The sequence below is a fragment of the Zalophus californianus genome, chromosome 1 (assembly GCF_009762305.2).
Source record: "Zalophus californianus isolate mZalCal1 chromosome 1, mZalCal1.pri.v2, whole genome shotgun sequence".
NCBI classification, from domain to species: domain Eukaryota; kingdom Metazoa; phylum Chordata; class Mammalia; order Carnivora; family Otariidae; genus Zalophus; species Zalophus californianus.
The window spans coordinates 111,475,109-111,501,085 of NC_045595.1; the positions used below are offsets into that span (position 1 = coordinate 111,475,109).

The 25,977-nt window shown below is 42.2% G+C and overlaps 1 protein-coding gene across 5 annotated transcripts; it reads left to right on the plus strand.

Annotated features, from left to right (window-relative positions):
* Positions 1-224: 224 nt before the first annotated feature.
* LOC113917900 (V-type proton ATPase subunit G 1-like) lies at positions 225-20,455 on the plus strand. Of its 5 annotated transcripts, XM_035722214.1 has the most exons (4): positions 334-347; positions 4,347-4,388; positions 17,048-17,214; positions 19,107-20,455. In XM_035722214.1, the coding sequence occupies exon 4, from the start codon at positions 19,139-19,141 to the stop codon at positions 19,523-19,525; it is 387 nt and encodes a 128-aa protein (XP_035578107.1). In that variant the 5' UTR covers positions 334-347; positions 4,347-4,388; positions 17,048-17,214; positions 19,107-19,138; the 3' UTR covers positions 19,526-20,455. The 5 variants fall into 5 exon arrangements, with proteins under 5 accessions (XP_035578101.1, XP_035578110.1, XP_035578113.1 ...); XM_035722217.1 differs by lacking the exon at positions 4,347-4,388 and having other exon boundaries at positions 268-347; XM_035722220.1 differs by lacking the exon at positions 4,347-4,388 and having other exon boundaries at positions 283-347; positions 17,045-17,214.
* The last annotated feature ends 5,522 nt before the right edge of the window (positions 20,456-25,977 follow it).

A 25,977-nucleotide genomic window follows, 5' to 3' on the forward strand; every position in this document is an offset into this window, starting at 1 on the left:
ACTTGGGGATGCTGAGTTCTAAGTAAAGGGCAAAGTTTTCCCCTGGTGCCTTTTGTTGGGGAGCCATTCCAGAAACGCCAGTATTAGGGAGATTGAATACCAAATAAGTGCTATTCGGCCGCAATAATTTCTTTCAGTGTGTCAGTGGGTGTCAATTCAGGGGTTTGTGGCGTTTGTGGCGTTTGCTCCCGGTTGCCTTGTTTGTTTGGTATGCAGCAGGACGGGGGGAGGGGCGGGTGCTGCACGCGCATGCGTGCTCAAGGTGCTGGTGTCCATTGCGCCATCGGGGCAATGCGGAGTTTGTACTGATGAAGAATCAACGTGGGACTTGAACAGAATTGAGAAAGGTAATCATCACTTGAGAGCAATAAACTCTGTCTTTTAGATCCATTTTGGGAGGTCGCTTAAGAAATATTTTTGTCGAGTCTTTCACTGTTGCTAATTTTATAACCTCACAAAGATAGTGTCCATGTGCTAATGTTAGTCTAGGAAATAATTTATCTCGAAAAAGAAATGAGAGTGTGCTAGGAAGCAATCCCCCACCCCTCCACGTTCTCCCAATAAGAAAGTTGAAGAAAGTGTTTTTATTAACTTTTTGAAATACATCTAAGAAACTTTAAGCCTTTGGGATTTCACAGGTGGTAGACTTTAGCATTCCATAACTGATCTGGGCTTGGTAAGAGCTGTGTACATGAAAATCCAGAAAGCACCTTTTCCACTCATGGGACAGAGACTGGTGGGCAGAAAGGCCTGATTCAAAGTGAGGAGACCCATCCCACTTGGCCCCTCGTAGCGGCAGATGATTTCTTAGTGCAGAGAAGGAGTTCTGTGGGGCTGAAGCAGAAATTCTGGAAACTAGATAAATAAATCTCTACTGAAGTTATTTAGAAAAAAATTTTTTTAAGATTTATTTATTCATTTTAGAGCGAGAGAGAGCGGGAGTAAAGACAAAGGGAGAGAATCCTCAAGCAGATGCCCTGCTGCACACACAGCCTGACTCTGGGCTTCATCGCAGGACCCCAAGATCATGACCTGAGCCGAAATCAAGAGTCGGACACTTAACAAACTGAGCCACCCTAGAAAATGTTTTTTATATTGCCATTATGTAAAACCTCTTAGCATATTTGACTGTATAGATACATGATTTTGCTATCTGATTAGGGACACTACCCACCCTAGAAAGAGATGTTTAATATTCATTGGTCTCCAAACTCACAAGGACACAGAACAAAAATTACTTCTATCCCAGCTTTCTCTAACAATTCCCAGTTTCCCCTAAAATATTCAGATCCTAAGGTATGTTTCAATTGCCTCTTAATGTTCTCATTCTTTCTGTGTTGCTGCTTTTAGGACGTTCCTAGCAAATCGGAATGTCAGACTTTATCTGTGGCTACATATATTGTATATTCTACTTAGGATCTTGAGTCCCCCAACTATATAGAAATGCAGGTACATTGTTGGCTCTTTATGCTCTGATCAATCAAAAGTGCTTCTTATGTCTTTTTGTCTGCTTTTGGAAGATGCTTTAGAATTCTAAGAAGTACTTTTGGGACCAGCAACATGGAAGTCACAGTGCTGAAATGATTCTTGCTCAGATTTATTTGTTAAACTCCTTTCAGCTTAGGCAGCAGAATTAGATCAGCCAGCATTTTTGCTAAATCTGTTTTGTGGGGCTTGCATATTAACATCAATTTACTGAAGTCACAATAAATTATACAAAGCATTTGCCACAGATATTGTGGTTGTTTCAACTTGTGAAAAAGTCACTATTTCCTTGCACTTTGCAACTAATCTACTTTACTGTGGCAACCTAGAGAGGACCCAACTTGGAGATGTGTACTTTATCTTTCTGATTCTTTGGCCATCCATGATTTCTGTGAATTTCCAGATACTGTATTTTCTCCTTCTGTCAGGTCCTAGAAATCGAAACCTCCAACTGAATTTCTAAATGTTTAATGGGAGTAAAATCATATTTTTCTCTAATGCCTTTGAATCTCCAGAGTCCAAATATTCTTACATCTATGTCAATAATTTGATATGAAGTATTACAAAAGTAAAATTTTAAAAACAACATATACATGTATTAGTATTTCGATAAATATATAGCAAGAGAAATAAATAAACCAATAATCAGCAACAAAAAAGCACATCATAGACTCTGAATAAGAATAAAGAAGCTTCATGGAAACAACGCTTTTTTCAGGGAAAATTGTGGTGGATCCTCCCTCAGAATTAGAACATTAGAACAATTAACAAATGGTAACTGGTACTCTGCCATTCATCCATAAAAGTGAATCTTACGAATTAATAGCTTATGGTATGTAAAACATTTGTAATAATTGCCTAATAAATTTAATGAAAATTAACAATAGTGTTTAAGTTAAGCCTACCTGCATCCTTAGAATGTGGGGAACAAATATGAGGGCACTCTGTGTTCTCAGTATCTTAGCTTACTAAAATTTATAATAGCTTTATAGTCAAATTGAAATAGATTGCTATGTTCTTTTACTCATTGGTACTTTCAGTTTTAAAAATCAAAACGGTGTTTTTTGTTAATCAGCTATATAAAACTGGCACTAGTTGTCATTTGGAATATTGCAAAGTGAGGGAACCAAGTCTTCTGTTCTGGATTGTCATACAGAATATCAAACAATCACTTTAGGATTCTAAGCATGAATTTTACTTTTATTTCTTAGACTCAGCCACTAAAGAAAATCAAAATAGCCTCTTGCACTTTAGCAGATCTATATGATTTTTAGTACTTTATGACAGACCAGTAATGAGTATTCCCAAAATGTTTTTGTGAAACAGAGAAATAAGAGCCTCATTTAAAATTGCCTACTTTGAGGCTGAGAGCCCAGGAATACACTGTGAGTAAATAACAGGGTTGAGACCGGCCCCTAAGCCCCTGGTCTCAGCAGGTTCTGGAGTGGGAAAGGCAGTCCTAGAACCTGTACAAAGAAGAATTCTTGAGTCATAGTCCTTTCTTCACCTTTCTAATATGATGGAGGGCAGAGAGGGGCTCCATGCTTTTTCAAGACTGTAGCAGGGAAATTATGGTTAGGGAGCATCATGTCTATTTCACTTTCTTTCATATTGGGTGTGTGGGGTGGATTTATGATCTCTTCAATGAACAACCTAAAATACTATTTGTATTTTGAACTGATCATATGAATGCTTAATCTCCTGCTCTATGTATTGGAATGCCTGGGAGGTTATTGTCCTCCCAATGACCTTTCCCAAAATCGAATCCTGAATCTAAAAGCTGTAACCTAAAACCCCCAATCATGGCCTTAAAGAAGTTTCCCAGAGAGAATTAGGCCATTCCTTTTTCATTTCTAAACATATGGGACTCATGCATGCATTCAGAAACTGTGGTATCCTTGGCCTCAAGCCTCCCTGAATTTTGGGATGCGTGGATAAGCAATAATCTCTCGGTTCCAACTTGACTGGAGCCTGAACTCAATCTCACCTGAAATTAGTTTTCAAATCCAAATGCAATTAAAAACAGATGTTCCCAAATAGACTGAAAAAAGTTGTGGGGGGGGGGGGGAATCAGGTTCACTGCCTTTAGGATTGGTTGAATTTTTCAGGTATTTGTAATCAACAGGAAGGGAGGCAAAATAAGAGTTGTTCTCAGGGAGTTTGCTCTTCTCCTTCCCACCTTCCGTACTGAACCCTCCAAGTGCTCAGAACCAGTGCCTTTTGAGGAGATGTGTTATGATTTGCCCAGCTGGGCTTTTCTGCCTGATCCACTTCCTAATCTGTTCTAGCTCAAGACAAATTGGCATCCTATGTTAGGCACTTAATAATTCTCATTGCTGAGAATGAATTTCTATATATAGAGGAAGGGACACATAAAAAATAAATTGTTATCCCAAAGTAGGAGAATATTAAAGATTCTTGCCCAGAAAGTTTCATTTAACACATGCTATAAAACTCCTTATAAAGCTAGCCTAATGGCAATTCAGGAAACATTAGTGAGTTTTGGAAGGTTTTTTCCCCCCCATTGAATCAAAACCCCATTAAAGTATGCATGGTGGGGAAAGGGAGGAGAAAGCTCACTTGTGGACAAATAGTACCCATGAACTTTAATGCGTTAAAATGGATTCATAAGTTCTTCTAAGATGAAAAACATGTGTCCAGTTATTGTGAGATTCACCACGCCTTACAAGTTCGGAACAGACCATCCTCATGTCCTGGTGCTAAAATGAGTATGTCTATTCTCAGAATAATTTTCAGCATTAAGTCTGGTCCACCATTTGATTTTTAATCTCCTCTTTTATCCCTGAAATCTTGCATTCCTGGTGCACTTCATCTCTTTTGTGCGGAATAATATCCTTCAGAAATCTTTGATGCATTGGTGAATTAAAAGAAAAAAATGAAATGTAAGTGCTTGCTCTATTTGTCATTTTTAATACGTTTTGAGCCTCTTGATTTATGATGAAGCATTTCTTAGGAGAGGAGAATGTTTAAGGTGGTATTTTGAGCTCCATTTAAGGCAATTTAGTTGTCATCAGGCCTCCTCACCCCATAACCTTCCAAAGACCTTGCTTCATAAATTGGACCCAAACAATTGGCTTGTGTTTCGAGTAGACAAAGCCTTATGGAAATGATCCTTGCTAAGTGTTTTTATTGGACATCTGGGTAAGAGTTAGCCTTTGTCAGACCAGTCACAGACCACAGCTAGCCTGACTCCTACAGCCTTGGTGGCAGTTTCTGCTCTTAGAAAACTCTCTTAAAATTCTTTTGGATTGAAAAGGAATGAGATTTGGATTCCTTTTCCTCCTCTTTCTGCTTTGATTCCTGATTCAGTCAGCGGCCGAGATGAAGGGTGTTCATTCCACGCCTCCCTCATCTTTAGGTCAGAACCCTGTGTTTAGTGCCCCACCTGCCCTCCTTCTGTGGAAGTAGATCCTGGCCCTGGGGAGTCTTGAGACCCTTGTGGGGTCCATGTTATGCCAGGGTGTTGTGGTCCCGCTAAGGAAGGGCAGAAGGATTTCAGGACCCCAAAGGTACCGGCTTGGAGGAATGACTTTCTTCACACTCGCTCTCAGTGAGTCATCCTGATCCAAACTAATGTGAGGTGCCAGAGCATAGACCCTCTCCAGGGTTGATGTGAACCTAGATGAGAGAGAAAGAAGAGAAGTTAGTACAAGGGCACTGCATTTAATAGCAAAATGTATCCTTTATGTGAAAGAAATAAGAGCCATGCATAGAGTATCCCTTGGGGGTGATTACCAGATGAAAGGGGGAGGCATGCTCTAGTAGTTTTCATTACTTGTGCCGTAATACAGAATTTTATATTTGAAAAACACTCCGGCCATGAACTTCATTTTACAAACTCCTGTGCCAAAGGCAGAATATCTCCTGGATGAGAACTTCAGTGACAAAGGTAGGAAGTGACTAGGCCAAATATGAAGTAAATTAGTAAGTAGGTAAGTAAGTAAATAAAAATAAATAAATAAATAAATAGATAAAAAATGGGAAATGTTCAGATTATTCAAAAGATGAATTTTATTCTTGCTTAACCTAAGAAAAATGTCCATCCTCCATAAGAGAATGGATTCGCATGTGATTCCAGGTGCTGACAAGAATAACACACAGTCCTAGCATGTGGTACCCTTCTTTTTATTATCACTCTCCTGAGAGTTCTGGGCTATTTTAAGTGTGAGGATTTAAGTGCACATCCTACAGAGAAGTCCGTTTAAGCCCTTCCAGTGGGCGAGCAGTCCAGAGACCTATTTTTTTTTTTTTAAGATTTTATGTATTTATTTGTCAGAGAGAGAGCACAAGCAGGAGGACTGGCAGGCAGAGGGAGAAGCCGGCTCCCCGCTGAGCAGGGAGCCTGATGCAGGGCTCGATTCCAGGACTCCAGGATCATGACCTGAGCCAAAGGCAGATGCTTAACCGACTGAGCCACCCAGGCACCCCTAGCCAGAGACCTAATTAAATGAGGTTTTCACCCCAGCCCTCATGATGCTTGGATGTGACTTCAGAAGGCGGGTGATATGTCACTACAGTCTATTGGTGATACACAGAGTTTTGAAAACATTGAACCGTTTAAAATGTTTCCCAGTTGACAGCAGTTTCACACATGGCATCTCCGACTTGCTGCTCTTTTGAGGGAAGGTCCTCGGGGGGTTCAAAGAGCAGGACATGGTCTTTGCCTGAGCGAGTCCCTGCACAAGGCCCCCCCAGAGCTTCCAACCCGAACTGTAGAACCAAAGATTCTGCCTCAACTGGCTTTAGGGTCTTTGCACGTGCCTGTCAATAATGGGAGGAGTTCCATTACATCCATAATAGCCTTTCCAGCTTTATAATTCTTTGTCTCTTCTCTATATTCAACTCAAGACCTTTCTTTGTTTGTTTGTTTAATTCCTTTGGGGGTTGGACATCAAGGAAAGCAAGTGAGCCAGGAAGGAGGCGAGGAAGGCAAACATCAGGAAGGGGAAATAAGAGTGAGAAAGAACTTGGAGAAGAATGAAAGGAAATAAGCTTACAGATAAGTAATGGGGTGACAGGACTGTGGGAGGTGGGTTAATTTCCCGTATCTCAGATTTAATACAAGGGGGAAATAGCTGATGATTTGCAGTGTAATTCTGTAAGTAGTGTCAAAATTAATAATCCTTTTAACTTTTACCTTAAGAAAAACATTCCAGATGACTGCACAGTTCATTCTGTACTGCAGAGACCACAACAGCCCAGTTGGGGGGTGTTGGAAGGAAAACCATTACTAGTTCATGAAGAGGTATCCACTTCTGAAAGCCTAAAGCTGACCCTCGGCCTCTGTCCACGACGGTGTGGGGAGGAACGTCCTCTTGTTGACGCTCTTTGGGGGCAAGGACAGGTTCCTGCCTTTTCCTCCCTACAGCGTTTTCATTTTTGTTTTTTTATTTTATTATGTTATGTTAATCACCATACATTACATCATTAGTTTTTGATGTAGTGTTCCATGATTCATTGTTTGTGCATAACACCCAGTGCTCCACACAGAACATGCCCTCCTTAATACCCATCACCAGGGTAACCCATCCCCCAACCCACTCCCCTCTAGAACCCTCAGTTTGTTTCTCAGAGTCCATAGTCTCTCATGGTTCATCTCCCCCTCCGATTCCCCCCCCCCCTCACTTTTCCCTTCCTATATCTTTTTTCCTACTAACTTTTTTTCTTTTTTTTAACATATAATGTATTATTTGTTTCAGAGGTACAGGTCTGTGATTCAACAGTCTTATATAATTCACAGGCTCATCTTAGCACATACCATCCCTTATGTTCTGCCCCAGCCAGGTCCATTAACCAATGGGTTACAAAATGAAGAATCTGGTTCCCGCCAAGGTTTTTCGCAACTGGCTACATTTTACTTGATCTGAAAATCTGTAGGAATTACTATCTCTATTCCTAACTTCATTCAGTAGTCAGCAGTGGTTGTTATTTCTTTAATGTACAGAATAACAACAACAACAACAAAAACCCACTCAGGTATGTTCTGGGTGATACCCTGGTCTCTTAAAGCAGACAGGGGTTGAGTGTTAGCCTTCTGCTGTGGATAATTGTAAAATGTTCCATTTCCTTGTGGGCTGCGAGGAACATATTGATTATCTGTGGAGTGAACTGGTTGTGGAAAAGATTGCAAAGCATTTTCGAAACAGAATTTCCTGGTGCGAGCAGGAGTTTAATGAACATTGGATCAAACGCTGTGGAGAGGACTGACCTGTGCCCGTGGGTGTGGCCAGGAGGAGAGCCCAGGGCAGACCTTCCTCCCCAGCCTGAGGTGATGGGCTGTGATGACCCCTGCAGTGTCTCCAGACAGTGTCTCTGTTTAGGACTTTGCCTCTGAGGCCATTTGCCCTGAGCTCTTTGGGAAGAAACGTCATTCCTCAAGCCTGAGGTCCATCACCTGCAGCCCCAAGCTTAGCAAATCCTGTAGGTGGCTCTTGTGCCTTCTTTGTTTACAAAAACCACACCTCCATACAATCCTTCATTGACAAGTCAGCTTACACGGAGTCCCTCCTAGCTTGTGCAAAAGGCATGGGGAGTTGTATCCTTGATTGGAAAAGTTACATAAAATGAAGAGTCAAACAATGAATCATGGAACAGTACATCAAAAACTAATGATGTACTGTATGGTGACTAATAAAACGTAATAAAAATTTTTTTTAATTAAAAAAATAAAGTAAAAAAAATGAAGAGTCATCTTTAAAAGATAAGACATACATGCCATAAACATTTCTTTCAACTTAAAATATAAATTAGTGTATTCATTCAGGAATCATTTGATGTAGGAGCAGGAAAGTCTTTTTTTTGAACCTGGGTCTGATACTGGAGCTGTCTTTCACAAACCCCATTTATAATGCACCATCTACAATATCCAGTTTTTGGCTTCTTTAAAGCTATGTCTTAATTACAAGAACTTAAAAACTCGTACTGTCATCTGAGAACGAGGCCTTGAGATTGTAATTATTTCTTCCTTGACTCTTTTTTTTTTTTTTTTTTAGATTTTATTTATTTGACAGAGAGACAACGAGAGAGGGAACACAAGCAGGGGGAGTGGGAGAGGGAGAAGCAGGCTTTCCGCCGAGCAGGAAGCCTGATGCGGGGCTCGATCCCAGAAACCTGGGATCGTGACCTGAGCTGAAGGCAAATGCTTAAGGACGGAGCCACCCAGGCGCCCCTCTTCCTCGACTCTTATGGTTGTCTCACTCAACGCTTAATTTAGCACTACTTTGCGGAGCTCCCTTTTGACAAGCCTTTCCAAAGCAGGCTTACTCATTTTCACATAAACGCTCCCTTCCCTTTGCATTCATAATTCATTGCTTCACGTAATTCTTAAATTGTGTACGTCGATGAAGCCCAACAAGGCATATATAGTTTAGGGCTCAAAAACAACAGATTCTTGGTGAACTCATAACTCAGAGTAGAAGCCCATTGGTTCTAGAGAGAGGCCTGATCGTTGCCAGCTCTCAGAGTTGGGGCAGGGAAGGGGGATACTTGCAGAGGCTGTAAGGGACCACCCATCTGTGGAATTTGTGAGTGGGGGCTGTGAAGCAGCTTCTACTCTAATAAATGCTCACCGTGTAGAGTATAATGTGACCGTCCCTAGTTGAGGAACAAAGATAAAATCCAGTTGCTGCTAAGTGTTATGTGCAGTAGAGACAGTCAGCACATGGGAGGACAGGTTACTTCTGGGTGGAATAAGCAACCAGAATACAGTTGTTAGGGGTTTAAGTGTGTTGCCGCCAAAGCTCATCTGTTGAAATCCTCACCTCTAATACCTCAGAATGTAATCGTATCTGGAGATAGCATCTATAAAGAAGTAGTTAAGTCAAAATGAGGTCAGTAAAGTGGGGCCCTAATCCAGTATGACTGGTGTCCTTATAAGAAGAGGAAATTTGGATAGAGACATGGACCGAGGGAAGACGATGTGAAGACATGGAGAAAGGGGCCATCTAGAATCCAGGGAGAGAAGCCTAGCGCGGAGCCTGTCCTCATGGCTCTTAGAAGGGACCAACTCTGCTGACACTTTAGCCTCAGACTTCCAGCCTCCAGGACTGTGAGAAAACAAACATCATTTCTAAAACCACCCTGTGGTACTTCATTACAGTAGCCCAAGCAAGCTAATATGGAAGTCTTTATGGAGGAGGGAGCATTTGATACGGGCTTGAAAGAATGGGTAGTTTATCAGTGGCCAAGATAAAAGGAAGGAAATTCCAGGCAGATGTAAAAGCAAGAGCAAAGGCTTAGAGGTGGGTATTTGAGATATAATAGGTATTTGAGATATAATAGGACTGTCTGACTAGGGGAGTATTACTGCTGGGCTGAAGTAGGACAGCCTAGAACAGGTAGGTCAGATCTTCAAGGTCTTGAGGGTCATCTGCAGGCAGTGGGGACCCACTGAAGGCTCCAGAACAGTGACACGGTCAGTGCAGCACTTCGGAGACGTTATCTCGTACGCAGTTGTCAGAAAAGGTCTGACACCTGCTGAATCCCTGTGTCCGTCAGCATCAGGAGCATGACGGGATCCCAGACGTGGCTGACGATACTACTCAGGGCGAGTGGAATTGGTGGGAGAGAGTCAGGACTCACCACTGCATGAGAGCGAGAAAGCATCACTGCTTATTGAAGTTCCAGCTCTTACCACCACACCGCTGACAACCCCCTGCCAGTAACAGAGAGTTGCCAGGCTTCTTGACAATTATTTGCTTCTGAGTTGAGCAGGGAATGGACACGTGAGTGGAAGAATTCAGGAGGCATGCTTGGTTCTGGGCTTCTGAGGAGAGTCCCAGCTCAACTCTTGCAGGGAAACTAAACTTCAGCTCATCTTTGGTTTTATGTGACACTGCTCCCACTGAGGTGTTGAAGCTGAAAGCATTTTATCTTGCATGCAAGTCTTAAAAGGTTATTTATCTGTACATTCTAACTGCTAGAGAGCCCATCAGATTATTGGTGCTTAATAAATTTTTTAATTAAATGCACTAATGTCCTTTTCCATGGCTTTTGATAATACCTGTAGCCTGTTGGATCAGAAGAGGTTTCTCACACCTCCATTGACACTACACTAGCTGTTCTAGGGCCTTATGACAGTTTTAAAAATGGCTGCTCAGAAAGGCTTAGTTAAGAACAAGGCCCCACCAAGAGACTCTGATTCTGTAGGTCCTGGGTATATCTATTTACAGAAAGTCCTGTGGATGATTTTGACGTATAGCTAAGGTTGCAAAGTCACTGATTACTGTCAACTTTTCAAACTTTTATAACAGTTTTGAGAGCAAGGTTAAATTTGATACCAAAGAATTTTAATCCCCACGATTCTAATTTTATCAGACTTTGTTAGCTTATCTAGTAAAAGCTTTGCCAATCTAAGATTCAAACTGGTAACTTCAGAAAAGCCACTCCTACTTTCCACTCTAATTTAAAGAGATCCCTTTCCCTTCCTCTTGATTCCTTCAAACCAACCGAACAAAACAAAACCATGTGAATAAAAGACAGAAAATCCGTTTACTAAAACAAGTCTCTGCCTAGAACCACCATCAACTAATCCTGATTCCGCTGAAATACCGATCTCCTTATGAGAAACATATCAGGTGAGGATACTGTCCATAACTTTAGGTGTGCACGAAATGGAGCTTTATTTTTCTATAACTCAACTCAGTTTCTATTTCATGCTCCATCCCATTGGGTGGCAAAATCTTAGCCTTAGTCAATAAAGAGTATTTTCTACCTCTTTCCCAGAGGTTGCCCTAAGTTATTGGGAATTTAAATGATACCGAGGCGCAGGGATGGAGCCGTGGCGAGGAGGTTATCCATGAGATTTTCTGTTCCTGCTGGCATCCCTGAAATGACCTCATTCCTGTCTGGTCCTTGCTGCTATGTCATCCTCACACCCCACTGCAAGGCGTGTGTCTCCACTAATTCATGCATCTCCTGGGCATAAGGGCATGAGTCTGCTGCTTCCACCCCACCCTGGGCAGGGGCACACCCTGTGGTTGCCTCTGGCAAATTTATGTTGATATGAGGGGTAGCCATTTCCACTCTGAGATAGTGCCCAGGAAGGAGGGATAGGTTTCTTCCATTCCCCTGTGTTTGTGATTGCAGGCGCCCCTCCCTCGCTCCAAGCATCTCCTCCCCACTGCCCCCCCCCCCCCACTCTGCTCCAGGGACTCTTTTCCAACCTCTGGGGCAGTAAGCCCTGTACTTCCAGAATCAAACACGATCACAAGTCTGTTACATTGTTTCTGCACAGGCATCCTTTGGGTTTTCCTTTGAGGGTTGGACCTTGGAACAAATCAGAGAAAATGCCTTGTTTCTCTCTTTAGGCACCATCACTTGTTCCCCGAGGCAATAAGCACCCAGCTGAAAGCATCAGGTTGACACTAAGGAATAATGGAAATAGAAAGTTAGACCTCTGAAACTTATTTGATTTAGCTTTGGCTGAAATTGTGATCAAAGCTAGAGGATCACAAGCTTTAGTGATCAGTTTAATGAAAAACTTTGAAGAATGTTGGCACAGTGCTTGGCGAATACAAAGCACTGAGTTAGCCAGAACATCTTAATCTATAATGACCAGAAAATGTAAGATGTTTACTTTAAACACACTAAGAATATAAACAGCAAGGTTGGAGTGAAGGTCGTCTTTTCCCCCCATGTTTATATTTATTCCGTATCTTGTTGCCATTAAATCATTCTCTGACTAGTTTGCAAGAATTTCCTTGGAGAAATACTGACTCTAAACTTTATTGTTATCTTCTCTGGACTATATCCTTAATCTCAGAGACATACTTGCTTGGAATGGGAAATTGCATTTACTCGCTATAAGTTTGTGAAAGGAAATTGAGTTTGATAGAATGTTTATTGCTAGAAATCAAGTTCACTCACCTAAAGTTGTAATGTACACACCAGCTCTGTAGCCTCTCTAACTTCATTCTGTTACTTTACTCTTATATAAGAGCCTTGACTTCATTTAGTTAAAAAAACATCAAGCCCTTTGCTTAGCTTCCTCCCCATAAAGCTTTATGAAAAACTCTAAGACTCTAATGAAAGTAGTTTTAAAGAGCAACGTGAATTCAAGTTTTTCCCTACTAGTGAAAAAAGGAAACACCAAGAGAAAAAAACCACGGATCAATACTTGGCACTGTTATTCTGCATAAAAGTTTAAATGTCTTTCTAACATGTCTTACTGGCAAATACACAACTTTAGAGTGACACCATTGAAGAGGACATAGACCAAAAAAAAGTTAAGGAATGAGGACACAGTTATATTTCATTTCCCCAGTCAAGTGCCCAGTTCTCTCTTTGTATCCCAGGTGTTACCAGTATAGGAGAAAGTAACTTGGTAAAATTCATTCACATGAATGCATTGGTTATATCCTATACCACCTTTGTCTCCCCCATTGTTATATAATTTCACAAGGGCAAACATTTTCTCTATTCGTTGTTTATTTCTTGTATCCCCAGGACTTCCTCCTAAAGGAATGGTAGGCAGTCAATAAATACTTGTTGAAATTAAAAAAAAAAAAAAGAATGAATGAATGGATTCTCCCAGACTTTCACCCTGTATCTTTGAAAGTACTGTTAGAAAAATGTCAGGTTTGAGTACAAAGGTATACAAAGTTGTACAAAGGTACATTAACAGTGGCGATTCTTAGAGCAAGAGCCCTTCCCTAGATCCCTTAAACTACACACCTTACTGGTGTGATACAAGAATTCTGTGCCAAGCTCGCTTGTATCCGCCCAGTTTTGAGTAGGTAGGCTCAATCCCTCTGTCTGTTAGGACACTACAAATATTTTCTTGTGAATAGTTGACATAGTTTTGGTATGTAGATGGTCATTGAATTGTGTAGGTGAGGCATGAAGGAAAGGAGCAAGAAAACATTCTATTCAATAATTTTCATCCCTTTTGTAGTATATTTCTGCAAGGTCACATGTCTGCCAGAGATTGAAGAAGGTGGAGATGCAACTATATTGGATCATTATAAAAGGACCCAATTCTGCCCCCGAGACATTCAGACCTGAATTTTAATTTAAATATCTTGAAGTTTAAAAGTTCTGGGAAGAATAACAATAATTCTAACCTTTTTCCTTTTCATTATACTACAGCTTTGCATGTAGGGAGTTAAGTTTCATGTTTGGCAGGGGTGAGGGGCACGTTCATACTCCTGTATGTAGACATTGCTTTTTGCTTAATAAAATTTTGAAACTAGATTAACACTGATGATCTTAAATGCCTCCTCTAGGTATAGAATTTCACTTTCTTTCATGATGAAGTTGAACTCCACAATCTTTAGTTGTTGTTCTTGTTGTTTTTTAGTGTAAAAGACAACATTTCAGGCACAACTTATAAAATTTTGAACATTCTATATCTACAACACATTTTCTTTAATTCATGATGAGAGAATTTTGATTGATAATTATCATCACATGTATTTATGATTTATTATAACTTGTTAATTTGCTTTTCAAGGATCAAAAAGTTTCCATTAGCAACATGTTGGCTACCAGAAATACCTTAAATGTGCAAAGTTAGCTGGTCTCATCCTGCTGTGTGCTGGTTGCCTCAAGTACACATTTTCAAGTGGGTGGAGGTGCAGATGCCAAAAGAGTCACAAAAGGGTGAGATCTTTTGGACTTGAGCAAATTTAGTTCACCAAGTTTTCCATGGAATATTGGCAAGACTTTGCAAGTTGGTATTCTGTTTTGAGATGGAAACCAGCATTCACTGAAATTGAAGTGTAAACATTGGGTGATATTTTATTATCAATATTCCCATTCTCAGGATGCTCTAACCTCAACAAATTCATTACCAGGGAGAAGTTTGGACTGTCACTTGTGGGGGCCCTGCACCCTTTATATGTCTCATATTCTTCAGATAAGTGAAATTGGCATATCTGCATATTAAATGTGTTTATACCATGTTACACTGAATATTTATAAAAAGAGATTTCTTTTTATAAGTCACTTTGAAGATTTACCTTGATCATAGATGCCTTCAATCTTGTCAGGTTGATATATAAATGTCATAACATAACTGTGATTTTTATATTGGCTGAGTCAAGCAGTGTATATAAAAGCAATTAAATCTTCTGGAGCATTCTACACTGAAATGTGTAGAATTAAAAAAAAACAAAAACTTTTTATTTTCCAATACCGTGGTAAGTGCGAAGCACCTAACATTTTGTTTAGCACGTCGCAGGGCCTCAGTGAATGTTAGCTATTATCTTTATCAATCATTCAGGTTCCTGTTATTTGGAGGTTTGTATCTTTATTTTGACCAGTGAAGGCACTTTGCAAGTGATATGTCATACAACCTAGAAAGCTAGAGCTAAAAGGATTGAGCTAATCTCCCCGTTTTATAGATGTGGACATTGAGGTTAAATGACTTAGACAGAGTCATACAGATAAAGCAGAAGGCCTAAAATGAATCCCCTGACCCCCAGTCTGCTGTGATTTCCACCGGCCCAGGTCTGGAACTTTTCAGACAGGGAGAGCCTGCAGGTATGTCTGAACAAGGCCTCTGATACGCTCTTATATCTGCAAACATCAGGGAAGAGCAAGATTGGGTTTAATAGCTTAAAGAAAGAGGGACACACCCCATAAGACTCCACATCCATTTGGGGCTCATTTTAAAAGCCTGAATAAAAATACAGTCTTTTGGAACCACTTAATTTTTTGGTCGTCTACTGTGGGAACAATTCATTGCTTTAGATGAATGAATTGCCGAAGGGCTGTTTTGTCTGTAAATTCAAGTAAATTGAAGAACAAGTCATCATGAAATGTAAACACAAGATAATGTTCCTGTGTTCCATTTTCTTTTTTCCTGAAAATGTGGGTGACAGAGATCTTCACATCCAGCATTACTGTGGAAAAAAATTAAGTTAGCCACCATTTCTTATGAAGAAAGCTATTTCCCCCACTCTGTAGGAGATCCGATCTAGAGAAATTGAGGGCCAAAGAGATTATGTCCTGAAGTTGATTTTTCTTCTATTTTTGTTCCCACTGTGGTTCATTTTGAAAAATGTAAATCTGTTTAAGTTTTAGTCGCTCAATTTTTTTAAACCGGCATCTTCAGAATGTTCTTTAATATCAAGGGAAATTAAAATGTTATATTGTCTTCACTCTTTTACCTCGGGATTTAGAGATGTTCTTTTCAAGGTATGTTATTGGTCCTAAGCTGACTCCTCACTTGGTCAGAATAAATTGAGACTGAGCCTAGCAGATGACCAGGGAACATGTCTCTGCTATTTCAAGAGATAGCAGCACCCCTAAGGAATTTATTTATTTTGTAAAGATTTTATCTATTTGTCAGAGAGAGAGAAAGAGAGAGCACACAAGCAGGTGGAGCAGCAGGCAGAGGGAAAAGCAGACTGAGCAAGAAGCCCCATGCAGGATTCATCCCAGGACCCTGGGATCATGACCTGAGCAGAAGGCAGACGCTTAACCGACTGAGCCACCCAGGCGTCCCACCTCTAAGGAATTTAGATGCAAAGTTCAAAGAGCTTTAGACAGGGCATGATTGGAAGAGCATGATAAAGAAGGCTCTTGAGAGTTTTGAATTTTGAATTACCCTTATTTTAAAATTAGACACAGATGGTTGGTTTAGAACGGCTTGCCTTAGCTTTTAGGTGAAATTCTTTTAAAACAGGAAGTAAGTTTACTTTGCTCACCAAACTTCCAAGTGGCTCAATTTCAGGTTCTACAATAATTTGATTATGAAGTCACATATGACAAATGGATTTCCAACCAGAATTTCTTGAAAATAATGGTAAACCCCTCCAGCAGTCCACTAAAGCCAGGCAGTGTTATAATAATTGGTAAAGACCTTGTCTGATGCCCTGTAATAACTTATAGAGCAAATCACCAAGTCCTCATCTCACAAACTGGTGACAAATGTTAGAGAAACATATGCTTCCTATTGTTTTACTCATCTTTTAAAATTTTGATGTAAGTGTAAAAATAATGAGTTTCACAAAAACTGGCAGAAGAACCCTAGGATTTTTTTTTTTTTTTAAGAGAATATCCTAGATTTCCTAGACTCTATCAGGTTCCAATTTCTGCCACCTCTATTATGCTTGGGAGGTCTCATTATTGCAAAAATGACTGTTGGGTTTCCTTTGACTTTGGGTTCTCTGAATCTTGCTAATCAGTTCTTTTTTTGACATTGCAAATATTATGAGGACTTTATATTATCAGGAAAGGGAAATACATTGTTTTTTTTTCTAAGCTAAATCTTTTTTGTTGTTAAAAGTACCTACAAGTGGATTATGATTTCTTACTCTATCTTTCAATCTATTTCCTAACAGTTAATGAAATAAAAGTTGCCAATGCTTTTCTAAATCAGATTACTGATTAAGCAACTTCTCCTTTAACACAGTACCTTAGGATTCTTTAAAAAACAACAAAAAAGCCCACTATGAATGATGTCTGAGAGTGATGGTTTTTAGAATCAACATCAGTGTTCATTAAAATAAGCTTAGCCTGAGGTAGTCATGAAATTTTCCAAATAGTGTATATGTGTAGTAGAAGGATAAAAGTGGCCTTAATTTTCAATCAGCAGACACTTACTGAGGACTCGTCATTCGAAAAGAGCTGGGAAGAATTGAAGAACAATGTCATTGTTTCGGAGCGTCTCAAAGTGGAGTTTATAGAATACCTGCAACAAACCTTCATTGAAAATGCAGATTCAAGGGCCCCACTCAGACCTACTGAATCAGAGCATCTGGGGTGAGGCTTGGGAACTTGTATTTAGCAATAATCATGTGCATTCAAAGTTTGTAATGATTAAGCTAGGGGCTCATATTTTCTATATGGAGAAACTTACTTGCAGGCAATGAACTGGGCTGCAACAATGTTGTAAAACCTCTTAGGACCAAACAACTCAGGAAGAGAAGAAAGAGCATGGTTCTACATAAGCCCCTCCCATGTTTCTACATGGAAAGGAAAGGTGAGGCTTTCTCCAGGTGTAAGCAGGTTATCACCATCAATATCAAGCAGTGTCTGAGAAGCTGAAGAGTAGATCCCAAGGAGAGTAGTAGATACCCCAAGTCATCCCAGCCAAGGTAGCTGCAGTAACTCTGGTCCACATACCTCTCCTTTCTATCGGCAACATTGTCATCCTGCTCTCTCAAAGCTAAAGCGTCATGCATCCAGAGTCTCCCCTTCCCAAGCCCAAACTTGTGGAAATAAGAGTGAGAGAATTGGAAAGGGAAAAAGAGCTTATTGTGTGTAATTTAGGCCCAGAGGCAGCATGGTGTAGGTGGACAGAAACCTGGTTTCTTGCTCCAGTAATAGTTGTGTGATTGTTAGTGCAAGAATTTCTCAGGGCCTCAGCTTTGTTCTCTGTGAATGAAGAGGTTCTCCATAATTTCTGTGCGGCATTTCAGCTGGGAGACTGATTTGATTTGTGAGCATCAGTGTCTTGTCTAATTGCATGGTTGTTTAGATAGGCAAAGTCTAGCATCTCATTGCCCTAAAGCCTCTCCAGCAATCTAGTCAAGAAATGAAATGTTAGCATCTGCGTCCCTCCTTTTGATGGCGTGGTGGTTAAGAGAACAAGCTTCAGAACCAGGTAATCCATGGTCTCAACTCCAGCCGTGTCACTCCCAGCCTTGATTTCTTCATTGTTTAAATCGGGATAGTCATACGCATCTCACTGTACCACTGAGAAGCCTAAATAATGTCTGTAAGATGCCAGGTTTAGGCTTGATATACATAAAAGGCCCCAGAGTCAGATCTTCAGAAGGACTACAGACACCTTAGTTCTTCCATCATGAACTTCTGTCTTTGAGTAGGGCCATGTTGGAAGAGGAAAGACCATCATTTATGTCAATTTACAATCTTTAAAAAATGAACCGTCTAATTCATCGCAGTGAGGTACCTTGCATATTTGACATCTGGAGTGAATCATTGCTTAACACTCCCTTCTTTGTAGGATAAAATTATTTTCAGTAATTAATTTCAGCAATTATCACAATAATTTGCAATCATTTTCTTGATTTGTTCTTTAATTTTAAAGCAAATAATTAATAATTTAAATAATAATTGAAAAAGAAGAGTGAATTGCAAATTTAAAGAGAATTTGAATTCAGTACATGTCAGGTATGAACTAAAATGTGCACTTGCCAAACAAAATATCATACCTCACCGTTCAGTTTCCTTATTTTCAATTTAAAACACAGAATCTCTGCATAAATGACACAATCGATATACGTCAAAGATCTTTATATGTTTGGTTTTGCAATCACTTAGCAGCTATTGTTTGTTTTAAATCTACTGTTTAAATGCAGGAAAAGATGCTACCACCAGGGTCGGAGGCAAAACCTGTTCTAGAGCCAGTTGCTCCAACAGTTTCCAATGGTTGCAAACTTGCTCTAGAACCAATTTCTGGGGCTGAGTCCACGTATGTTGGGGGGCGAGGGCGGGGAGGCCCGTTGTATAATTGGCAGCTCTTCCAATTAACTTCCAGATATAATACAATGTTTATTAGAGAATAAGTAATTTTAAAAACGAGAAACTCCAAAGCTTACATATATAGTATTTATACCCAGTAATAACCACAATAGCTCTCTAGAACTTAGACCAACAAGTGATTTTTTTGTTGGTCTAAATTGTTGCAGAACCGAGGGACCCGCACGAACCAATTTAGGCCATGTCCCTCGGTCTCAGATTCGCCACTGCCATGGCCAGCCAGTCGCAGGGCATTCAGCAGCTGCTGCAGGCCGAGAAGCAGGCCGCCGAGAAAGTGTCAGAGGCCCGCAAGCAAAAGAACCGGAGGCTGAAGCAGGCCAAAGAAGAAGCTCAGGCTGAAATTGAACAATACCGCCTGCAAAGAGAGAAGGAGTTCAAGGCCAAGGAAGCTGTGGCTCTGGGATCCCATGGCAGCTGCAGCACCGAAGTGGAGAAGGAGACCCAGGAGAAGATGACCATCCTCCAGGCCTACTTCCAGCAGAACAGGGATGAAGTCCTGGATAACCTGCTGGCCTTTGTCTGTGACATCCAGCCAGAAATCCATGAAAACTACTGCATAAATGGATAGGGGAGGAAGGAGCAGCTCTGCGTGCAGATTTGCATGTTAGATGCCTTCATGGAATACGAAGCTTCAGCAAAGCTTGAGTAGTTACATCCTTGTGAAAAGGCATTAAATTATTTCTGTATATCATGTAGTAGGTCCCTTCACTTCTTGGAGAATAGCAAATCTAGCTTCTTTGTACAAACGTAGAGCTTATCCAAAGATTTTCTCCTTTTACCTCATGTTTCTTAGAAATTTAATGTGTGTATGTTGTCTGTTTTCCTATGCCTTTTAGCTCAAGCAACATATGTATCAGTACTTTTTCTTTCTTAGATGTAGTAAAAAAAAAAACCTGTTTAAAGAAAGAAAGGGATTAAATTTTTTTTTTTCCCCTAAAGCTTTCTTGAAGGTCAGGGGCTTTCTCTATGAAAAAGTAGTAAATAGTTACTGTAAATTGTGTGAAGCAGCAGCCGGCCTTAAGTCGTCCTTTCGGCTAAGGGTGGAACAGCGCATACTGGTATATATTGTTCGGGCTGCTCTTAGTTTCTCTTAACCAAAATTATTAGATGATAGAATTCAAGAACTTGTATGCATTTCTTACTTGGTGTACTGATAATCATTTGAAAGTAAAGACTTTTTTTTTTTTTAAAGATTTTATTTATCTGACAGACACACAGCGAGAGAGAGAACACAAGCTCAGAGAGTGAGAGAGGGAGAAGCAGGCTTCCTGCTGAGCAGGGAGGGGGCTCGAACCCAGGACCCTGGCATCATGACCCGAGCCGAAGGCAGACGCTTAACGACTGAACCACCCAGTCTCCCCGAAAGTAAAGACTTTGTCATGCATTTCCACAAAAATAAATAAATAAATAAATAAATAAATAAATAAATAAATTGTTGCGGGAAAGAGTATCTCATCACTGATATTGTTTAGAATTGTTGGAACATGTTGATAATAAAAAGCAGATCAACTCTTATTGTTTTTAAATTCTCTGCAGACAACACACACCCTATTGCCTGAGGCGGGGGGGGGCTCTCTCTGTCCTGCCCTTGGCATACCATTGATCTAGTTGTTTCCTTCACCTATGAGTTTCCAGAGTCTTCTGACTCCCCAGCACGCAGTGCACCCCTTTCTGCATAGTAGGACATAATAATTATTTGTTGAATTATGAATGCCAGTCATGCTACATGTCCCCATGCTCATTATTTTTAAAATACCTAAGGGCAAGTATTATCTGCCTTTTGCTATCAAGTTTTGAGAACTTACATAACCTGTTCAAATTCACACAGCTTGTTAGCGGCAGAGCTGGGATTTGAACCCAGCGCTCTGTGGCTCCCGTGCATTCAGCGCCCGGCCCTGTACCCAGCTTCTCATCTGTGACATAATTTGCTGACACCTGTCTCCTGACTTTAAAATGTATAATGCATAATTAAAGAAGTAACCTTTGTGGGCACTATTCAAGCTTGTTTTCATCCTAAATGCAAGTTGGAAAAATATTTGGCACTGGTGACTGTCACATTCATTAGGAGCCTTAAACCCATCTGCAGCTCTATTGATATTCATCAGCCCTGCTAAATCATTTACACCATCAGGAAATTAGTCTAGAATGGCACTCCTTTTCAGAGAAAGGAACCAGGAAAATCCAGAGAGGCGAGAAGCTGAGCCCTGTTGGGAAGCAAATAATAGCAGGTAACTGCTGCAGGCCGCCTTGCCAGGGGGACCAGGGAGCGGCTGTCATCCATAGGTTGGAGAAATAAAAACCCAGCCACGGTGGGATTTTCATTTATATGGCAGCACAATCCAGGGCCTGGCAAGTCGCTGAGCCTGCACAGCCAACCATCTGTTTCAAAGCCTCCTGCATTTTCCCATTCATGTAGCCATTTAATCTGCCCTTGGCAGGGCTGAAAATAAAATTCGGGAGACTCGCGGAGAAATGCGTGGCTCAGAGAAGCCTGACTGAGATAAACCCAAGCCTCACACACCCTGACCCCTGGAGGAGGCCACACAAAGGCCCTCCTGGTGCACTAATCAGAAGTTATCCCGCACGCTGTCACCAGGGGGCGCACCCCCAGGAAATAACTGACCTGCAACAGCACTCAGGAGATGATTCTGGGGACCTCACAGATCGCCGGATTCGGTAATTTCCTACCCTCCCCCCCCCCTTGTGACGATTGGACAGGGAAGGGAGGAAATTCGAGCCTTTTCTTGCTTTGGCTAGAATTGGCACCGAGATGGGAAAATCAACTTGAGCAGTGGAGTTACCTTACCACGGCTTCTATCTGAGGGCCCCAGATTAAGGAAACACCAAATTAGAAATTTAGAGCATGACATCTATTTTAGGATTTCTAGTCATCAACCAAACATCTTTTTGTTTAACAAAAATTTAAAAAATAATATGTCTAGAAATGTTCAGTCACCATTAAATTTCCTTGTGGCTCAAACCCTCATGTCTCCTACATAATTATAAATCAAAAGATTAAACCTTTTATAGATTCTCTGAAGCCACTGGTTCCCAGATCCTGAGGAGCATCCGAATGACCTACGGGACCTTTAAAATGTATATAGCTATGGGAGTTGAGATCTGGGGAACTGTATTAGAAAAATGTATAAACTTGGTGAGTCTAAGGATCAGCCCGGTTTCAGAACAACTGCTTGGAATCAGCCCCCACAACTTGATTTTATCTGCTGAAGCCATCAGAGGCTGAGAATTACAGTTTGCTGATGACAAATAAATAAAGCGCTCAGTTCTCCTAGTTAGGCTTTTGTCCCTGAACTTGTATTTCCCAAACGTGTCTGTTTTACAAATTATCTGGGCACTGAGTCTCAAACTGGATCACACATTGCCATCACCTGGAGTTCTTTAAAAAGCCGCCATCCCTGGGTCCCACAGCCGGCAGCCCTGACGTCGTCCGTCTGGGCTGGGGCCTGGGCACCAACCAGATAGTTGCAGGTTCCCCAGTGACTCTAATGTACAGCCATGGTTTGAGAACCACTAACTGAGGGACCCTGTTCAGCACAGATGCCCGGGCCCCAAGCTAGTCCCACTGAATCAATGCCTTTAGGGCAGGACCCAGGGCATCTGAACTATTAACATGCATGGCGAGGGGGCTTATGGTCTGGCAATGCCAGTCTGTGAACTGAAAGGACTTTTCATTTCTTGTCCCCAGTGGACGGTGGCCTTTCCCTGTCCCCGCAGTAGAGGGGCAGCCATCGTTCTGCTAGGGCTGCAGCTGAGGCGACTGGTGCCTGGTCTGAGCAGAGATGTGCACAGTGGCGGTGAGGTCTGGGGCCAACCCCAAGGCTCCCTCCCTCCCTCTGCCAGCCATCCACACACATGTGGATGTTTCCATAAATCACTTCTGATATGTGGTTCGTATTCAGGAAGTGTTCTGACTGCTTACCCATGTAATGATGGAGTAGAGGAAAGGTCTAATTTTGGAATGACTGTGGCTTAGGCAGCGCCGTGTTCCCTGCAAGTCTGAATTTCCTAAACACGGTGGCTCCACCACTCTGCCTGCTCTCCACAATTACACGGGCAGTTTGAGGCACACTATCCATCACAGCAAATTACTGGTGGGATCCGCTCTAGAATAAGGCTGGACAGCCTTGCTGGTGGCAATCTTTGCAGAACCTCCTTGATAGCCAGGAGAAAGGCAAGGTGGGAGGAAGAGCTGAGCAGGACAAGGCTGCTGAGTCAATTAACGAGATACCTGCCTGACTTCCAGCCTGAGTGAGAGACAGGGCTTTGGAAAGCTACCGGGGCGCTGACAGCATTATACTAGAGCACGTTCTTGTCCCCTTGGTTTTGCTGGTACGTTATAGTCGGGAAGGAGTAATTTACTGACTGCCACACAGCATTTGGCCCCAACATACATTATTTCATGTAATTCACCCAAGAGAGTCATCACACTCTCATTGTGTAGGTGAGCAAACAGGCTGTTCATCCAGGATCACAGGTAGGGAGAGGCAGACCACAATTTAAGCCCAGATTGCTCTGGCTTCAAACCCTTGCCTTTCCCAGTGTCTTAGGACAGCTGACCCGCGCCCGCTACCCCCACCCCCAAACCCTAGAATCTTCTCACAGGACAGCTCCTGGAGAGCATATGGTCTTGGCAGTGATAATCTGTGACTGGGCTGCAGGGTTAACTTCAGAAGGACAGGACGGGAAGTGGGATGCCAACCTTCTTCCATGAACACAGAACACTGGCTCTTCCACTCCACAGCTCCTGGTGTGGTAGGCTGGTAACGGGAGAGCAGGGCTGAGCTCTTCTCCCACAAGTGTCTCCTTTGGTTGTTGGCATCTCTACAGACCTCGCCAACCAGTGTGTTAGCACTCCTCATATCATCCTTGGGTCCCTGGTTCTGTATTTTCTGCAAGTACCCTATGAGTTTAACCTTTGGTGATTTCTGAGGGCTGAGGTGGCTGGACAGTCTGCCGTGAGAGAGAGAAAGAACATTCAGCTTTGTCTTAGGTGGGGGTTGTGCAAAAGCCAGCCTTGAGTCATGGGTCTATGGGCAGGGAATTTATTTGGGAGATGGCCCGGATAGCACTGTTAGGAGAGTCAGGAAGTGAGACAGAGAAGGGAAGAGAGAAGCCTATAAGGGGTTCACTGCTCGTGGTTACCCCTGTGGGCATTCATGGCTCAGTCCCACTGCAGAACTTGGGGACAGTGTAGAAGAGAAGCCGCCCCTCTGATGTATTGCCCTCACCCAGGGACGAAAAGGCTGAGATATTGATCCTCCAACTTCCACCCATCGCTGGCTGAGGGCTATCCCTGGGGGAAGGGAGACACAAGCCTGGCCCCCAAGACATCCTGAATCTGCTCAGAGTTGAAGAGAGTTTTATCATTCCTCGGCCCCAGTGACGCTGTCCTGAGGGCATCTGACCCATCACGTACATGATACGAACACACTCTGTGCAAACTGTCATGGCTGACATGAAATACCTGGTGTCCAATTAACTCCGATTTTCAGATAAACAATGAGTCATTTTTCTAATTCTAAGACTGTCCTGTGCAAATATTTGTCGTTCAACTGAAAGTCAGATTTAACTGGATGCCCTGTATTTGCATTTGCTAAATCTAGCAAAGCTCCTCACATCTCCTTTCTGAGTCAAGGGTGGGGCTGCGGAGTGGCTGCTCTGGTCTCCAGCATGCCAGTGTCTCTGACACAAAGCAAAAGGTGTAAGACTTAAGGCGAGGGAATGTCCCCAGTCATATGAGGAGGAGCCGGCGATGTTGGAAGTTAAGAGAGTGAGATTTGAAGGTGGCGGGGGGGAGATAACAGTCTTTGGGAACCGAGAGAGTGATGACAGAGTTGCACAAACTGTAAATGACCTTAGGAGCTCATGGCATCTCTTATTATTCTGCTTGGAATTCATATTCAACCAACAGTTCTTGCACACCTACTGTCTCCAAGGTTCTTCGCAATGATCACGTCTCCTCACCTTCATACCATTCTTGTTTTGCCCTTGAGGAAAGACAGAGTCTCCCAGAGGACAGCAGTGTCCAAGGTGGACATATTAGCAGTGGAACCCGGACTTTTGGTACCAGGTCCCAGGACCCTTTCTGCTGCAGTGGGGGTCCCAGGGGGGTGTCTTAGCCCATACCCTGTGCTGCCAAAGGTTGCTTCTGTCAAGTAGAAGGCAGAAGCTTGGCTTGGTCAGGAGGAATGTTGGGCTCACGTGCAAAACTGGGTTATAGACAGCTTTCAGCTCGCTAATGGATTGCTGTCTAGACCATTTCACAGATACCATAACAGAGCTGAACTATATTCCTCCTAGTAATAAACAACACGCATTCCTTTGAAAACATTGCTTCAGTGAGAGAACACACTCTGAATTTGAACGGAGTGAAAAGTCAACTCGCTCCTTACATGGCCCCTATAAAAATAAGACTTTCTTATCCCTCAGGGTTGACTTATCCAGGGACTCTTGCAGGGAGGGGCTGGAGGAGTGCGGGATGGAGACCCCAGTGTGTGAAGGGTCCGGAGGCCAGGAGGCATGGAAAGGAAAGGTGGAGACTCCAGATTCACCACACCACACCTGTGGGACGAGAGGGTCTGGGGTCAGCACAGCCCAGATGTGTAGGCTCTGCCAATAACAAGAAGGAAGTCCTCACTGTCAGCCTTGGGGTTCTCACCTCTAGTCTTCAGAATTCTGTGGCTTTCCAAGGGAAGAGAAGAGGAGAGAGAGCTGAGGCAGATGAGGACCCCAGTAGCAGTGGTTTATGGCAGGTAAGAGTAGAGGGACAGACATTTCCAGAAGAGGGGGCAGGCAATAGTTTCATGACAGCCCCCTGAACACGCAGCAGCCTGACCCTATGAAGACAACGTGGAGATGTTGGTTAGGAGGAGCACTGGCCCTGTTTGTGGCTCATTCCCAGGCCAGCGCTCTTCACCTAGGAATTTGCAAGGACTAAACTAAATATTGGAGGTTACTCCTGGGTCCTGTATGAGCTGATGGGCTGCAAGAGCCTGATGT